Below are 16,914 nucleotides of genomic sequence, written 5' to 3'. Positions count from 1 at the left end.
CTGATATTATCACAAATAGTCTTTGTATCTGGAACTGAGTAGTCATTCCAATCCCCCATGGCCAATGGTGATATACCTCTTTAAATTATGTTCTAAAGCAAAGAAAAAAAAAGGAAAAGAATAAAATTGTACTAGAAGGAGAGCATAGTATGGCCTGCACCTCTCAACTCATTCATTTGATACAAGTAGCTACATAGGAAGACAATCTTTGCAACACACCTGGCCCTGCAAAATATGTAATTTACAGAGAAATTTGCTAACAATACCTAGGCTCACATGCCCTTTCTACACTTAAAACTTTTGTGGAAAATAATTACATATAAGAACAAATATGGGTCACTGCAAGCTATCACAGAGATGTTCACATTGACATGAGAAAGAAATGGTGCTGTGTACATTTTATTAAGTGGGTACATTCTTTATTAATGGCACAGGTTCAATAAGAATACACATCACTGGATTGAGTCAGTGTTCCTATACCAAAAAGGTATTGGTACCCTGAAACCATGACAACAGCAGTGCTGTGCACAGACACAAGAGAGCCATCCTCATTGTACGAACTTTTCCACCATAAAAAAGTCACCAGTCGATAAAAAACACTAAATTCAAAATCAGACATCCTGGCTTCTATAATTGTTTGAAATGTGTCTAAGTTTTAATGTATTGGTCTGTGAATCCCTTCTCTAAGATTTCCATCCTCCTCTGTGCTTAGATTCCTGTGATTGTTTTCCTTACTGAAAATTGGGTGGCATCTTCCTTTATCAAGTTTCCACTTCAAAATAACCAGGAAGCTAAGATGCAACTTTTTTTCTAGTCAGGTCATGGGGACTGATGAATTTTTTTGCTTTTTCTACTTTTGTTCTTTATATTTCCCAGTGAAACTGGGAAACCAAATGCTGTCCAGGAGATGAGGACCATTGTGGAAACTGAATTACAGAAACTGAAGAGGTCCTGACAAATGTGTGTTGTAGTTTGTACAGTCATTCTTGACTTTTATTTCTCCATAGTATTTGACAGGATTCAGCTGACAGTAACCAAACAAGCAAGAAAACAGGATCCATAGAAGACAACTGAAAATGTCTGGGCTCTTCATCAATGTTCTTTAGACTTATAGTTAATGAAATAAATTAAAATTTTACATTAGTCACAGTCTTCCTACTCCAACACACACACACACACACACACACATACACACACATGCAGGTCTGGCAGGAACATAAAATCCTTCCATTGTTTTTCTTTACAAGAAACAGAAGCTGCCTGGTGACCTGATCTGTGGCATAGGTCAGTTCAGGTCCGAGGCTACAGACGCCATGTTGTTGACTCTATCTGGTGAAGAGGGAACACAAAGAAAGTTTCCACATGCAGCTGCTATTTCCCATTTGTTAAATCCTTTTATTGCACCATATAAGTACACAGCTGGGAAACACTATAGAGTGGGAGTTAAACAAATATTTTGGCTTTCCAGCATTTGGAGAACACAAAAGATCCAGCAGAAAGCATAGAGAAAGTTTGGAAACATTTCTATGAGAATGGTCTCTTTCACATTAATCTATAACATGCTTGCAACATTAAGCTATTTTATACTACCATAAATCATATGTAACATAAGTTATTACAAATACATTAGTATCTATTTTCTGAGAACTTCTGAATAACAAAAAATTCAGACTAACTCAGCAAAGCAACCTAGCACTTGCCAAAAATAAAGTTTTTCTAAGAAAATAAGGGAAGTGCCCTCAGAAGAAACAGAACTTGAAGTGTATTGTCCCTGCCTCTCCCGATATATTTCCAGTCCAGTTACTTTTATTTGGTCAGGCCTGCACATGGCATCAAAGCACAGCTATCTTGAGCCAGTCCCTCCCTGTGCCCCTCTTTGTTTACACTAATCCAAGCCACTGTAATCTTTCATCTAGATTTCTGAAGTGGAAACCCCAGGGCCTGGCCTTTCACTCTTGCTGCCCGCCCATCCATTCACTGTGCCACAGTTGGAATTATCTGTGAGAAACCTCCTTCAGCCCTTCAAAGGCTGTTCCCACTGCACTCAGATCAAATCTCACCTCCACAATGCCACCTCCAAGGCCTGCATGATATGGCTTCTTTCTATTTTTTCCAACCACATCTGATGTATCTTCATTCATTATCCCCTGACCACAAAGACCATCTTTCATTTCCTTAAATTAAGTTCTGGGTTTATCACCTCAGATACTCCATACATGCAGTTCTCTCCACGGATTTATTCGTTGCCCTACTCTGACTACTTTCTGTCATCCTTAGGTTAGAGAGGGCATCCTATCCATCTATTCAAAGTTAGATTTGCCTCATTGTGCTTTCAGACAACATTCTGATCTTCTGCACAGCATGGACAACTTTAACTATATACATATTTGCATGTCTGTCCCCTATCTAAGAATACAACCTCCAGGAAGACATGCAGCACATTTGCTTCACCATGATACAGTTAGAGTTAGGGAATGTGAGGCATCCACAAGTTGCTTCATAAATATTTGTTCAAATAAAGAGCAAGAAGAGTCTCATTCTCCTGCCTATGAGCAAGGAGCAGAGAGTGGATATCCATCTGAACCATGCCACTGTGCAGACAGGAAATGAACAAGCCAAGTTCAATCAGAAAATGTTCTCCATTCCTGCCTCAATATATATTTGCTTCCCTTTCTCCTGGAAGATAAATCTCCAGCCCAGAAAACCGTTCACCCTTGAATTCCCATATATAAAAGAACAAAAGGATGTCATTTGCAAGAAAATCTGGAGATCATCAAATTAAGTGAAATAAGTCAAATACACAAAGACAAGTATCCTCCCCATATATGGAACTTAAGTTGAATATGGTGGAAGAGACAAACATAGACCTAAAAGGACTCTCAGGAACTTAGAATAGAAAAAGGAGAGGAAAGGGGTGTTTAAGAAATGGTAAAAGAGCAGAAAACTGCAATAAAAGTACCATATGCATTATAAAAATGTCATAATTGAAATTTTAATCTGATAATTGAGATGTGCTAAATAAATAAATTCTACGAATCATGGAGTAAAACTAAAATTATTTGAGGCATGCTCCATTCATCTTTTGATTCCCTCTCCAAGCATGCCTATACTGTGACTACAAAAACATTTGAAAAAAACCTTTTTCCCTCTGCAACTTATTTATGTCAATATGTTCATTTGTTAATAAAGGCATTTAAAATGATAATTTGTTTTTTGTTTAGGAATAAAACTTTCATTGTCTACTTAAGATATTTTTCACTAACTTAATTTTTGGTGACCCAAAAGTTAAAAATACAAGCTAGGGTTAAGACATATTAAGGTTCTGGTTTCTTCTAGATGATAAAAAAAAAAACTGAAGATTTTTGTTTTGTACTAGATAATTAATGTCCCTCCTGAAGTTTCTGTTTTGATGTTTAGAAGATAGAATTTACCATGGGAAAGCTGCCTACTCCTGCATTACTTGGCATGTTGTTTCTGATTTTAGAGAAAACCTATGTGTATTGATTGGATGGTACACAGGAGTCTTAAATGATCCTTTGTTATTAATATATAGGCACATGACTTCTCATTCAAAATGATAGATGCTGGCATTTCCTTATTGAAGATGTAGTCACGCTTTGATCTCATTCACATGGACATATTTGCTTAACTTAATTTTTCAATATTAATACACAGCTACACTTTATTCAAATATATATTTTGTGACATTACTAAATTAATCACATTAAATTAGAATGGAAAGTATAAGATAACTGACTTCCCCTTGTTTAAAAAGTAAATCAATATTCTTTCCTGATGCAGACTCAACGATGGCCATGGCCTAGATCACAAACTGATTTCCATGTTTTCCCAGTTACCAGAATAATAACAACTGTAGGCCTCATGTTTGCTTTGTGGTCTGACTAGGAATACTCTGAAGCCATGTATTTTAGTTTTCCTTAACATCTCCTAATGACAAGGATGTAGACACCGCTGGTAGCAGTCACCCAACTTTCAGTGCTCACCATTCTTGGCTGAGATGACAGAACGCTGTCCCAGTCAGCATCTTGTTGAATGGTACTGACGAGTGTCGGCAGCTCCTCAGAGTGAGGTTTGTTGTGCATTATGGGGTGCAGAGGCAGATGGGAGGCCGCGTGTTGATCACTGCCCTCTTCCTTTTCCCTTGAGGTCAAATCCTGGGTCATTGCTTCCTCTCCATCCACTGTACAGGCAAATGGAGAGGTGGCTGGCTTGGAAGACATTCTTCTGCAGAAGAAATGAAAAACCATGGATTAGAGAGCTCTCAACAAACAGATTTGAAGCTATTGTATCTGACTAATAAAATAAAAGCACAAAATAAAAGTCCTTGAAGCTTAGAGAAATTGACAGTCTAAACTACAAAGGACTGTTGGCTTATCTGCTATCTTCCTCCTCTTTGCCTCTTCCCCCAAACTGCTGCAGATTTAACCTTATACAATCCCCAAATCTGATCTTTATAAGCTTTCTTGATGTACAATATATGTATTTGTGTGCCATTCTTCCAGGCTTTCCTACTAAATTATGAGTTTCTGGTGGCAAGGGCACTTGGGTTGGTGGTTAGCAAGTAAAAGGACGAGTGAGTGAGTGGACGGACTAGTAAGCCACTCTGAGGGATGACTTCAGAGAAAGAATATCTAACTCTCTCGAAGAGCACTGAAGGGAAAAAGTAAGCTTATGTAAAAAATAAAATACAAACTGATTAAATAATTTGTCCTTAATATGCTAATAAATCTGGTCATGACTTCCTATCTTAAATATTGATTATGAATGCCAGACCACAAACCAATGGTCTATTTGAAGCTTTTCTGAAGACGTCCCAGATACATTAAGAATTGCTTCTTAACTTTTAAGTGCCATGTTGACTGAATGGCTTCTAGTGTCCAATAAATGTTATAGCAACTTTGTGGCATTTAAGTTGAATTTCTGAAATAATTATACCTCCATTTCATGTCAGAAAGTATGCACATGACTCATAGCATCTACTATGGAAAAATAAAATGCCTACTGGGCATACTAGAGGGTAAAAATCTATATCATGACTGGCAGTCTTCATAAAGGAACCATCAAAGGACTGTGTAGTGGGGTCTTCATTTTGTGCTTCAGATGAGATCAAAAGCCATGATGTCAAAAGAAATTACAAAGCTCTGAGAACATTACTTTAGAAAGATGGATTTCTTAGTAAAGGGGTTATAGTGACCAAATAACTAAAAGTTTACAAATTAATGGAATAAACCATTTTCCCCTAAAACGTCATGTTGATTTTTATTTATTGTATTTCCTTTGAAACTGCTGTGTAATGGAAGGAATACAATCGCCACCTTAATTGCTCTTTAACATTAATTGATTTCATACCATTTTTAAATGCACAAATCAGTTAACATAGGGAACCACATGAGCATTTTTCAAATTAGCAAATCATTAACTTGCCTGTACTGTTTCTACAGACAAATAAATACTGATTAAAGGGTCTAGAAATCTGAGATTAACAGTTAAATTTACAAATCTGTCACATGCTTTCATGAATATTGCAGTGAAGGAAATATCAAGTGCAAGGAAAAATAATTAAGTTAATTCCAATTTAAACAGTAGTTTTTATGTAGCAGCCCATGTTTCACATAGGATTTAACAGCTAATGCTAAATTTCTCACAATTAATGAGGGGGCTCAGAGTTAGTATCCTACAGTGAAAAACATTAATAGAAGATCAGCTAAACTAATTATGCACAGTTCTAAATAAAAGTATTATGGGCTTTTGAAGTGCTTTGAAACATATTAAAATGCTGATACCTACTTATACTAATCATTGTACAAATACTAAAACTTTCATCTATTTAGATGAGACTGGAAAATAGAATGGGAACAGTGTGCAGATGAATAGCTCTATTTCCCCTAAAAAGAGAGAAACTGAATATTCTAAAGAGCGCTATTTCAAAGACTCAGACACAGTCTCCAGTTACTCCTGTTGGTGCTAACAAATGGGTAAATACATGCACAGGTGGAGAATCATAACCAACGGATGAGTCTCAGTATTGAAAGTCACTACGGAACCTCCTGTACTGGCCCCAGAAATACCACTGCAAAACCAGGCAATTATAACTGTCCTGTAAGTTATCAAGCATCGGCCACAGGCAGCAAGAGTGTTTGCGTTGTTCAGATAATGGGCAGTTAGCCCTAATGTGATCACACATATTAAAAACGAATGAATGAGTTGACAGCCAACTTTTAGAAACAATTAAATACAAGTTAAGAAAAAAGTCATAACCCCAAACTCAGAGTGACTTCAGTTCTCACAACAAGCAGCCTCTTATTATAAAGTAATCTGGTGCTTTCCAGTAACAGTATCTGTGATTATTGCTTTAGTATAAATTAATCATGACACAAAACACAAATATAAACAGTCTCTTAAGAATATTTTTATGGCAGACTATGCTGGTTAACAATGGTGTACGATCCTTATTAAACAACCCTGCAGCTGTAAAAATAGACTCAATCTGTCCAAAGCTATGAGTTGAGTTTAAAGGCTGGTTGGTGAGTGTTTTTCTTAAGGAAGGCTGGGCCCTCAGTCTTAATCAGCCAATAAATTATTTCCTGCAATTACATTAAATAGAAAATTATCTTCAAATGGGGAGTGTTAATTGAAAATCAAAATTCAGAGGGAAGTTTAGAAATTACACGCTGAATACAATTAGTGGGGAGAGGCCTCACCTCTCCTTCGTCGGCAGGCTTCTAGTGAACCCTCCAGTGACCCATCAGAAGCCTATTTACAGTGGCACACAAGCTGTCTTTTATTTTACACCCACAAACACAAATGTGTATCAAGGTTGCAAATACCAACTCGGCTGCCAATATATTAAAGCCGACTGTTCATCCTCAGCCCACACCATAACCAGGCAGAGGAGTGGGAAGGCAGGAGAACGAGAAAGGCACACCTGGCTCCCCAGTCCATGCCTTGGGAAGAAGGTCAACATGCTGTGGTCTAAGAGCACTTTTCAGATCATACTTTACATCCTTCTCTGTGCTTGTTTAATTAGCACTCTGAGCTTTGTTGTCCACAGAGGAAAAGAAGACTCTTGTTCTCTCATCAAGGTATTTCCTTTGATAAAATAGTTGGGCTACTTCAGTTCTCAACAGGAGCTTTGTTGTTGTGTTGTAGTAGTCTAGGACAATGGTTCTCAACTTTCTTAATGCAATTTAAGACAGTTCCTCATGTTGTGGTGACCCCAACCATAAAATGATTCCATTAATACTTCATAACTCTAATTTTGCTACTGTTATGAATTGTATTGTAAATATCTGATATGCAGGATGTTTGGTATGCTACCCAAAGGGCTTGCAACCCACAGGTTGAGAACCACTCTATTAAGTGGTAGTTGTTTTTTATACAAATATACACACAGTCGGGCGGTGGTGGTATACGCCTTTAATCCTAGTACTTGGGAGGCAGAGGCAGATGGATTTCTGAGTTTGAGGCCAGCCTGGTCTACTGAGTGAGCTTCAGGACAGCCAGAGCTACACAGAAACCCTGTCTCGAACAACAAATGTGTATATATATATATATATATATATATATATATATATATATATATAATACACACACACACAAAACTTATTTTTAATGCATAGCTTTTTTAATCATTATATTCGTATCAGTGCATGTGGATGCACAGGTGCACATGTGGAAACCAGAAAACAACTTGCTGGAGCAGGTTCTCTCCTCGGACTATGTAGGTCCTAGGGACTGAACTTGGCTTCGAGCACCTTCATTTGTAGAGCTATCTTGCTCTCACATAGTTTATTAAATAAATCTGATCAGGTTTACTAATTTATACACATAAATTGTTATATGGCCTTCGATTTAACTGATTATGTCCTCGTTCATTGCTTTCTTTAGTATTACCCTTTCTTATTGTTTGTTTTTAAAATGGGGGTGGGGAGAGACAGCAGAGCTACAAGCGGCCACTTGCCAAGTATGTGGAGGCCAGAGGAAAGCTTTCAGGAGTGGGTTCTGGGAGTTGAACTCATGTCAGGTTTGCACAGAAAGCATGTGTAGGTAACCTCACTGTGGCACTCTTCACGTCCTAGCGGTCCTCCCTGACAGACTTTCCTACAGCAACTGAGCTGTACTCTAGGAAGCACAGACTCTCAACTTTGGCGATACCCTTGCTCCCACCTCTCTACCCAAGTTGCCTGCTTTAGGAATCCATGAATCAAATACACCGTGTTGATTACGGTTTGTCAGCTTTGTGTGAATTCTCACACTTGTTTTGAATATGCTTATATGCCATCCCATTACAACAGTGTTCTCATACACTCTACCTCTCTGCCCCTGTACACTAGGTAGCACCTTACCTAGCTATGTCCCACACAACAAATGAGCAATGAAAAAAATCAAAATCCTTGAGAAAATGGTCAATTTTTATGTGACTTTACTTTATTTTTGCTCTATTATAACTTAAAAATCATTCAAATGAATTGTTTTTTTAATTTGTATTAAAAAAAAATATCTTCCTAGTTAAAGCCCCTGAAAACAGGGGTTTATAATGGAAGTGCTGACACAACCCTACTAAAGCAGCGCAAATGTTGCTGCTATAATACACAAAATCAAGTTCTATTATTCTCAACTCTCCTCGCTCATGGGATTTTTCTTTGCTGTGCTCCCAGCCAAACTGCTGAAGCATGAAAAATTTAAATGCAATCAAATGTGCCCAATTCTACTTTACTAGAACAAGTGTCTACAGTGGTACAATCTTAAAAGGAAATGCAACAGATTTGTTTGGTGTTTTTTTTAACTGTTTATTTATAATACAGTGCATTGGAGATCAAATAAAAGAGGAAATTACACTCACATGGTACCAGTGTATTGACTACACAGAGCACATTATAATCAGAGAGGAAAACTACATTGTCAACTTATCACACTGGTTAAACAAGATGGTTTTCTGGGGCATAGCTATTATCAAGGAAAACCTCCAAAAAGAATTGTATGTCTTGGGACATATGAAACTCAGTTCCCATCATATGTTCCCTGCATTGAACTATCTCTGCCAAACAGATCAGGTGAATTCCCTTGAATGCTGGACCATTGAGAAGGCCTTCCAGCTTAAGATTTGGGGTTATGAGATTGATGGAAAGAATGCTCCACAATTATTAATGTTCTCCAGGATGCCAGCAGGACAATTTCTATGCCAACAGAGTGGCAAATACTCTGCCTCAAGCCCTAGTGTAATGATCCAAATACGTAGGTTATTGCCCAGTAATTTAGTGGTAACTGTATGTGCTGTTCTTGAACAAGGCAGACAAGGTGGTCTAGGCTTTATAAAAGATGTATGGTGGTGGACATACATGCACTAAGGCCTCTGATTCAGAAAAGTATAGTATATGGAATCTTTCCAATATGATAGCACAGACTATTATCTAATATTTCATTATTTTGGTTATTATCAAGTAACACTCACATTTTAGATATGTTACACTTATTCAAAAGAATTCTGTGCCAACACATACACATGGGTAGCAATAATGAAAAAAGAGACTATGAATTTGAAAGAGATCAAGGAGGAGTACATGGGAAGGCGTGGAAGGGAGGAAATGGAGGAGGAAATGATGTAATTATATTATAATCTCAAAAATAAAAGAAGTAATAAAATCTAAAAATAAAAAAGAAATGCTGTTCTAACATAAAGCAGCACTTTAACAGCTCATTTGCTTATAAGAAAAATGTTAAAAGTTCAGTCCAATGCTTACATTTATTTTTCAAAGCTCAGTATAGACTCATCTCAGTTAGATAATTCATTGTTACTTGAACACTGCACTTGATCTGATTCTGAGAAATAAACTTGTTTTCCAAAGAAATATAACACAGTGCCTCTCATTTTAAGGAGTGTGAGTAACAGATACATTCAGCTGCCAAAATGCACAATGCCCAGGAACCCTCACAAAGGATTACAGTTCACCCAGGCCGGGGCAAAGAATGACTTCCAAGCCTTTTTCCTGTGCCTCTAATTCCCACGTTCAGGGATTTGGGAGGGTTGCAAGGAAAAACCTAACTCTAAACTTTAACAGGAAGAGAGTCCTGAGGGCTGGAGAGATGGCCTGTTGGTGAAGAACACCTGTTGCTCTTACAGAGGATTTGGGTTCATATCCCACCACTTCTATGGTAGCTAACAACCCTCTATAACTCTAGTTCTAATGTCCGCTTGTGAGGACATGTGAGGTCATTAGGCACCTGTATGGTACACAGATGCACATGTAAGCAGAACACCTATAGATATAAAATAGCTCTTACAGTGAAGACACATCTTGGAGGACACACACACACACCCACACAAACTGGAGAGGCCACCTTTGCTATCTGGATCTCTGTAGTCTTGAAGTCACAATCTCATGTCCTCTCCACTCTGCCTCCAAATACCTGTGGGCTTTTACCAGTTTTTCTTTCCTTGTCCATGTCTTAATAAGCAACTGAAGGAATGCAAGGGGAGTGCTATAAGAGCTACTGAAAAACTTAGAAGCCTATCTTCCTTCTAGTGCTTCAGCTCCTCCTTCAGAGTTTATATAGAAAAACCAAGATGTGAAGCCTGTTAGGATACTCACCAATCCGAGCAAGCTGGAAAGGTAACAGAGATAAGGCAAATGAAATACACTTAACATGGATGTAAGAAGGGGCTTAAATTAATGGACTTGATTTTTCTAAGGCCTCTAATTTTCCATACCAATGCACCAAAATTGTCACCAAAGGCCCTCTGAGGTTCTTACAGAACAGGAACTACCTGGAACAGATTCCTCTCAAGTCATCAAAGTTTGTGTTTCTGGAGCCTATATTTAGCTGACAATGTTGCTGTCACTTTATATAGCTTAAGTCTGGTCTTTGGACTAGAGCTCATATGTCTTGGAATGCTTTGACTCATGAATTGTTTCTCCTGATAATGTTACATCACGTAACCACCTCTGTCTAGCCGGTCAGTATCTGCTAAACGGCACAGGCAACCCATCCAACGGCTGGCCTCTGATTGACTGCCTATGGAAAACTTAAAATTATCACATTTGTCCCTGGGTATCCAGTTTCTTCCTAAGATCAAAACAAATTTTTATCGTGGAATCACGATACTCTTTACTTGATGGAAATAATACTGAATTTTCTCACAGTAGCTTTTGGGAGTTTTGCTCTGTAAAGCCACTACCAGAGAATATAAATAAAACCAGTGGCTTGACAGATCAAAACTGAACAATAGCTACTATAAATACACACCCTAACTCAGAGGGTTTTAATCAAGCTCAGCCACTGTTCAGCTCAACTGAAAGACCTCTTCGTGGCTTTCATGAGAGAAGGCTGTCTAAAATAACATCATAATGAATTTATTTCCACGTGTTCACTTAGAATATCCTCTTCACGTGGGATGAAAGGCTTTATTTTTCAAGGAGCATCCCCACAAGGGTGAAACTGATCCACTAATAGAGTGTCGGATTCTGGGACATCTCATCTGCTTCTTTTGTAAAAAAATAAAAATAAAAAATAAAAATAAAAATAAAAAAATCGGAGACCAGGGCCACATCCGCTCAAACAGAAAGTGTAGGAAAAGCTATCCCTAGACATTTTTTCTGTTCTTCCTCTATTATCAGTCACTCAGAAAAGGAGAAATTCTCTCTGATAAGGACAGAGCAGATGCATTTTAGACTCCTGTCAAAGAAGGATGGGGAAGTGGAGATGGAGGGGAGAAGGAAAGGGGGAGGGTGTGAAGGAAAGGAAGAGGAGAGCAGTGGTGGGAGGAGCAGAAGAAGGGGCGAAAAGCTCGGCTTTGCAGTTCATTTTCGGTTTGTCTACCTAATGAAAACCTCATTGCATAGCCCTGAAAACCGTCTCCAGCCAGAGAAGCATTTCTGACTTAGCAGAGGTTATGCAAGCATCAAAGCAGTTAAATATAGGTGCCAAGCGCATTGCCAGTAGCTCTCAGATCTGTGAGTTAGTGTTACCTGACAGCTTAGTGAATATAAAATTACTTGTTTCTCCAATTGAAGACAATCAAATTGTCACCTTCCATTGTAATAATGCACAACTAGTGATCAGCAAAGTGCAAACATAATTACCACAAAGAAAACAAAAAATCAACTATAAATCTCTCTACAGAGTAAACACACCTATCTGGCTTCCCCCAAAAGGGGTGCATTTTAATCCTGCGTGTATGGCAAAAGCTCTCTGTTATTTTATCAGTAAGATCTATTAGTCTTACATCAAATAAAAGTGCAAAACAACAAGAAAGACCAATTTATGGAAAATGAACCCAAGTATGAATAGGAGTCCCACAGCCTTGCTGGCACGGTACAAAGGCCTACAGGTGACATCAAGGTGGCTTATATCCATCACACTCAGCAGCATGTCCATCACAAAACAGCCTACCTCTAGAGAGCTCCTTCTAGCCTAGGATCCTCCATGGAAGTAGAAAAGAACAGAATTAACCTCATTAGCTTTTGATTTATCTTTTCCTTAAAAGAGAAGGAAAATGTATGTTTTATTTTTGTCTTCTAAATTGGTCTAAGTTTTTGATGTTGAAAATTTATCTTCCAAGATTTATTATCTCTATCCAAATTTAGAAATATCCATGAGTAGGATACATTTCTGCAATTGTTTTTGAGACCTTCAGCATCTGGAATTCTTGCCCAAATCTAGTGCCCAAACTGATTCACCTTTCTGGGGACCTTGATAACTCCAGATTAGTTTGGTTTTAAAACTATGACTATTTGGCCTGGTTTTCCTACACATTGAAGGTGCCGTGGTCCAGGTAAAACTATTATCATTAGCATCCTGACACGTAAAAAGGAAACCTGCTACACAAAAACTCTCTTAGCAAAGTAATGTTCCTTTATGTCTAACTCAAAATTTAAAATGCTCATATTCACATCATTCCCTCCAATGTGGTAAAACAAACAAACAAACAAACAAACAAACAAACAAACAAATAACTTTTCCCCATATGCTCCCAACTCAGAGAGCTTCTTTTCTTCCATCAGTAGTATCCTTCCTTTACTAGAGAGGTACATAAGTTGGTGAAGTCTGGTATTCCACTTTTGCCTCTCACCTCTGTTCTAAAAAGTACCACCTCTAATCATTCAACCCTCGAGGAGCTAGGTTTAGCAGGGGAGCAGAAAGCCCTACACCAGGTTAAAGAAAAACAAACTGGGTACCATCGACGCTCAGGATTCCCTGAGCTGCATACAAATCAGAAGCTGTCAATCTGGTGTCTTGCCCTTGGTAGGACTCTTTCTTGAGGACAGGCTCCTTTTCACTCCACTCTCTCCACTCTCTATTATCAGGGAAGGGTATGAAAGACACAGGTGCTCACACAGGCTCAGAAGCTCTAAGGGGGAGAGTTAGGGCAGAAGTTGGGTCTCTGGGGCAAGCTCGACTGTGATCTGTAATACGTTTGCCATCATCTAGTGAAAACATCATTTTCCTCAATCTTACAATTTTTAAGTAATATAACAAACTTTTTCCGTCTAAGAGATCCTACATGTGACCTTACAGAGTGACAACCTCCTAGCTGAGCAGTTGTAATGAGGAGTGCTGAACTTCGATGATGGCTAATTTAGGCCATTTCTGAAATTATACTCCCACATGATATTTCTTACAATACAGAGATAATAAGGAATGTTGAGAGAAAAGGTATGCTTTGTCGGAGAAATACTCCCAAGGCCCCAGTAGACATTGTCACAAGCTTCTGTTAAGTACAGGAAAGGAGGAATCATTCTAGGATGTTATCCTTTGTGACCCACAGACAGACTCACACATGCCCTGCTCATTGCTGGCTCCTTAGTGCCTGACCCATGCACCACATCTTACAGATGCTCAATGGCTCTGCAAAGAAAGGCAGAAGGAAAAGCTGAAAGGAGACAATGAGCAAATAGATCATTCTTTTTTACCTAAGAGAACAAATACAAATTTAACACTCATGTGCCGAGGCTGCCCACCTCTATTCTGTCCCTATACTCTTGATCAAGCATCTTTCTGCTTTATTTCTAAACCCCATGATTATTTTGTTTCCTCACAACATTTCTTCCTTTCATGAAAGGTCCCAAACAACCACAAGGTATTAACATGAAGATATGCTTTACAATGCCATAGCAATGAAACTTAAAACTCAGTTCATCAGAGTTTCCCTTAGCACCTTCCCTTGTTTACACAGACATAGAAGAGTCTAAGAAGCATCACAGCTGCTCATTGCCAGCCTGCCTCAGCTGGGTGAAGCCTCCCTGCTGATGTCTCTCAGGCCCTCCTTGCTTGCCATATTTATAATCACCTCAGGACAGGGTTTTTCTGTACATCAGGCTCAAACTCCAGCAACCTACTCTAAACTAGCTTATCTCTTTCAGTTCCTTCCTCTTTCACATGAATTGCTGCCATTCTGTCTGCTTCCACTGTTCTAATCAAAAGACATCAGTAGCTCTCCCCAGGAGACACGGTGAAATCTAAACTCCTGACCCAGGCACTCAAGGCCCTGTGCCCAGACCCATCTGACTTTCCTAAGCCTTTCCTGGGCTGCACCTTCTCTCTGCCCTGTGTACACTGGTACCCTCAAGCTTGGCTCACTCTTGCTGTTCTGTTCCACCTGGCCCTGTCACTTCACCCAGCTTCCTGGAACCAGCTAGCACCATCCCCGGGACTGTGGCCCTAACTCTCAGGAAGTGCTCTAAGGAAGTCATTCTCGCATTTATTCAATATTTCACACACACAAGCTTTTACTAATGAAAGAATGATTGACTATAAAAAATTGTATAAATTATCCCAACCAGTCTATAGAGTTTCCAAGAAAGAGAACAGAATTCCATGTTTCTCTGCATCCCATGGTGCCAACCTAGTAAAATATTTGGTATAAAGATGACACCAGTAAATATTAACCAGTTGTTTAAATGCTATTAAATAATTATGGAGAAACTGGTAAGGTATTAACTAACCAGAAAAACAGTAGCCATGATAGAAGATTTAAAATGAAGCTTCTAAACCTCCATACTCAATTAAATTCTTCTCTTTACACATGCCCTGGCCCATTAAATTCATTTCAAATTTTAAACATAACTGCAATTAAAAAGCCAAACCAATCATTAATTTGTGTTTCCAGGAACATTAAAAAGATGAAGAAATGAGATAGTAAATGGATAGGTGATGGTTAGACAGATGGACATTGGAGAAATCACTAAAAGCTTAGAAACTCGCTGTCATGTGCTCTGTGCTACTTACTACACACAGTATGGGCTCATGTTCTCAGACTACAGTAGGAGTTAGGTGATGTCACTATCCTGTTTAATGTTGAAACCAAAAAATAAAACTGCTTATTGAAAAAATAAAACATAAGGCCAAGTGAGATGACACATGTCCTTAATCCTAGTACTCAGAAGGCAGAGGCAGGAGGATAGCTTCAGGTTCAAAGCTTTCTCAGTCTACATAGTAACTGTGAGGCCAGCCAGGAACACAGAGCGAAAACCCCATCTCACAAGACAAAGAGAAAATGAAACAGCACTCACCCAAAGGACATACCAAGCAAACAGAGGACTGGGTGTGAAAACTGGCAGTCTAACTCCTGGGCAGATCCTACCAGGGTTAAAAATTTTTGAAATATAAATTATTAGCTATTTATAATTATCATATGAATCCTTCCTTGCTAATATAGTCCCTCCCTATAGAATATCATTATGAATATTCTCTCTCTCTCTCTCTCTCTCTCTCTCTCTCTCTCTCTCTCTGTGTGTGTGTGTGTGTGTGTATTCTAAATGTTCACTTAATTAAACTTTAATCCATTCTTTTTTTGTTTTCTTTTAGGCCTAAATTATAGCCCAATGGTAGAGTGCTTTCCTAGTCCTGGATTTGATCCCTGGCACTCCAAAAACAAACAAAAGATAACTTCTAATCCTAGAGTTGGAGGTCTTTGATTACTAGATAACTACTGGGAGAAGGAATAGAGATAAAGACAGGCAGAGAGAAAGATGAAAAGGAGAAAGAGAAAGAAGAGGAGACTGTGATGGTTTGAATGAGAATGGCCTCCACAGGCTCATATATTTGAATGTTTAGACAAAGTTAGTAGAATTGTATGGGAAGGATTAGGAGGTCTGGCCTTATTAGAGGAGAAGTTTCACTGTGAGGTGGGCTTAAGTCATTCCCAGTTAACTCTTTCTCTGCCTCGTGGTTGTTGTCTCAACATATGAGCTCTTAACTACTGTTCTAGCACCAAAGCTTCTTCCTGTTACCACTCTCCCTACTGTGGTGGTCATGAACTCTTAACCCTCTGGAACTGTGAGTCCCAAATTAAAAGCTTTCTTTTATACTTTGCCTTAGTCAGTTTTTCTTGGCAAAAGAAAATAACTAAGACAAAGAGGAAGAAGAGGAGGTTGATGTATGGGCCACTCTCATTCCAGGTACTTTGACAGCAAAATCAGTTGAGCAACTAACTACAGCTTCTAGTACAGGAGACTGGGAGGTGTGATCTTGTGTCTAAGAACTGTTTCTTAATGTAAACCATCCTTTTCTAGCTTGCATTTTCTGGCTAGCATTGATGACCTACATATAACTATATCTTTTAACTGTCAATAGTGAAATACAAGGCTATCACTGCTCATTCATACCCAGGTTTAGAGGAGGATGAGATCCAATTTATATTCACCAACTCTGACCTCAGAAACTACTCTGGACACAGGTCAGAGCTGGAAAAAAGTATGGCTTTTTCAAAAGGCATGACTCCTACTGCTATACCAGCTGCAAAAGCATGGTTTGGACCCCCTGGAGCGGGGGGTAAGGAGATAGGAGCTCCAGCAATATTCATCTAGACACAAATGTCTCAGCTGATCACAAGGAAGGCACGGGACCTCAAATGACCTCCTAAAACCTTACTGCATATGGCATTGCATATACCCT

At 38.7% G+C, this 16,914-nt stretch overlaps 1 protein-coding gene across 9 annotated transcripts in view; it reads right to left on the bottom strand.

Annotated features, from left to right (window-relative positions):
* Positions 1-16,914, bottom strand: part of Sox6 (SRY-box transcription factor 6) — a 449,973-nt gene that overhangs the window by 312,166 nt on the left and 120,893 nt on the right. For all 9 annotated transcript variants that reach the window (XM_052200776.1, XM_052200792.1, XM_052200801.1 and 6 more), the window contains exon 2: positions 4,005-4,245. In XM_052200776.1, coding sequence (XP_052056736.1) covers positions 4,005-4,241 — 237 coding nt within the window. In that variant the 5' untranslated portion in view covers positions 4,242-4,245. The remainder of the gene's footprint in view (positions 1-4,004; positions 4,246-16,914) is intronic.

This window comes from Apodemus sylvaticus, chromosome 1 (genome assembly GCF_947179515.1).
Source record: "Apodemus sylvaticus chromosome 1, mApoSyl1.1, whole genome shotgun sequence".
NCBI lineage: Eukaryota > Metazoa > Chordata > Mammalia > Rodentia > Muridae > Apodemus > Apodemus sylvaticus.
The sequence above is the reverse complement of the archived record's forward strand: the minus strand, read 5'-3'. Positions and strand labels throughout refer to the sequence as shown.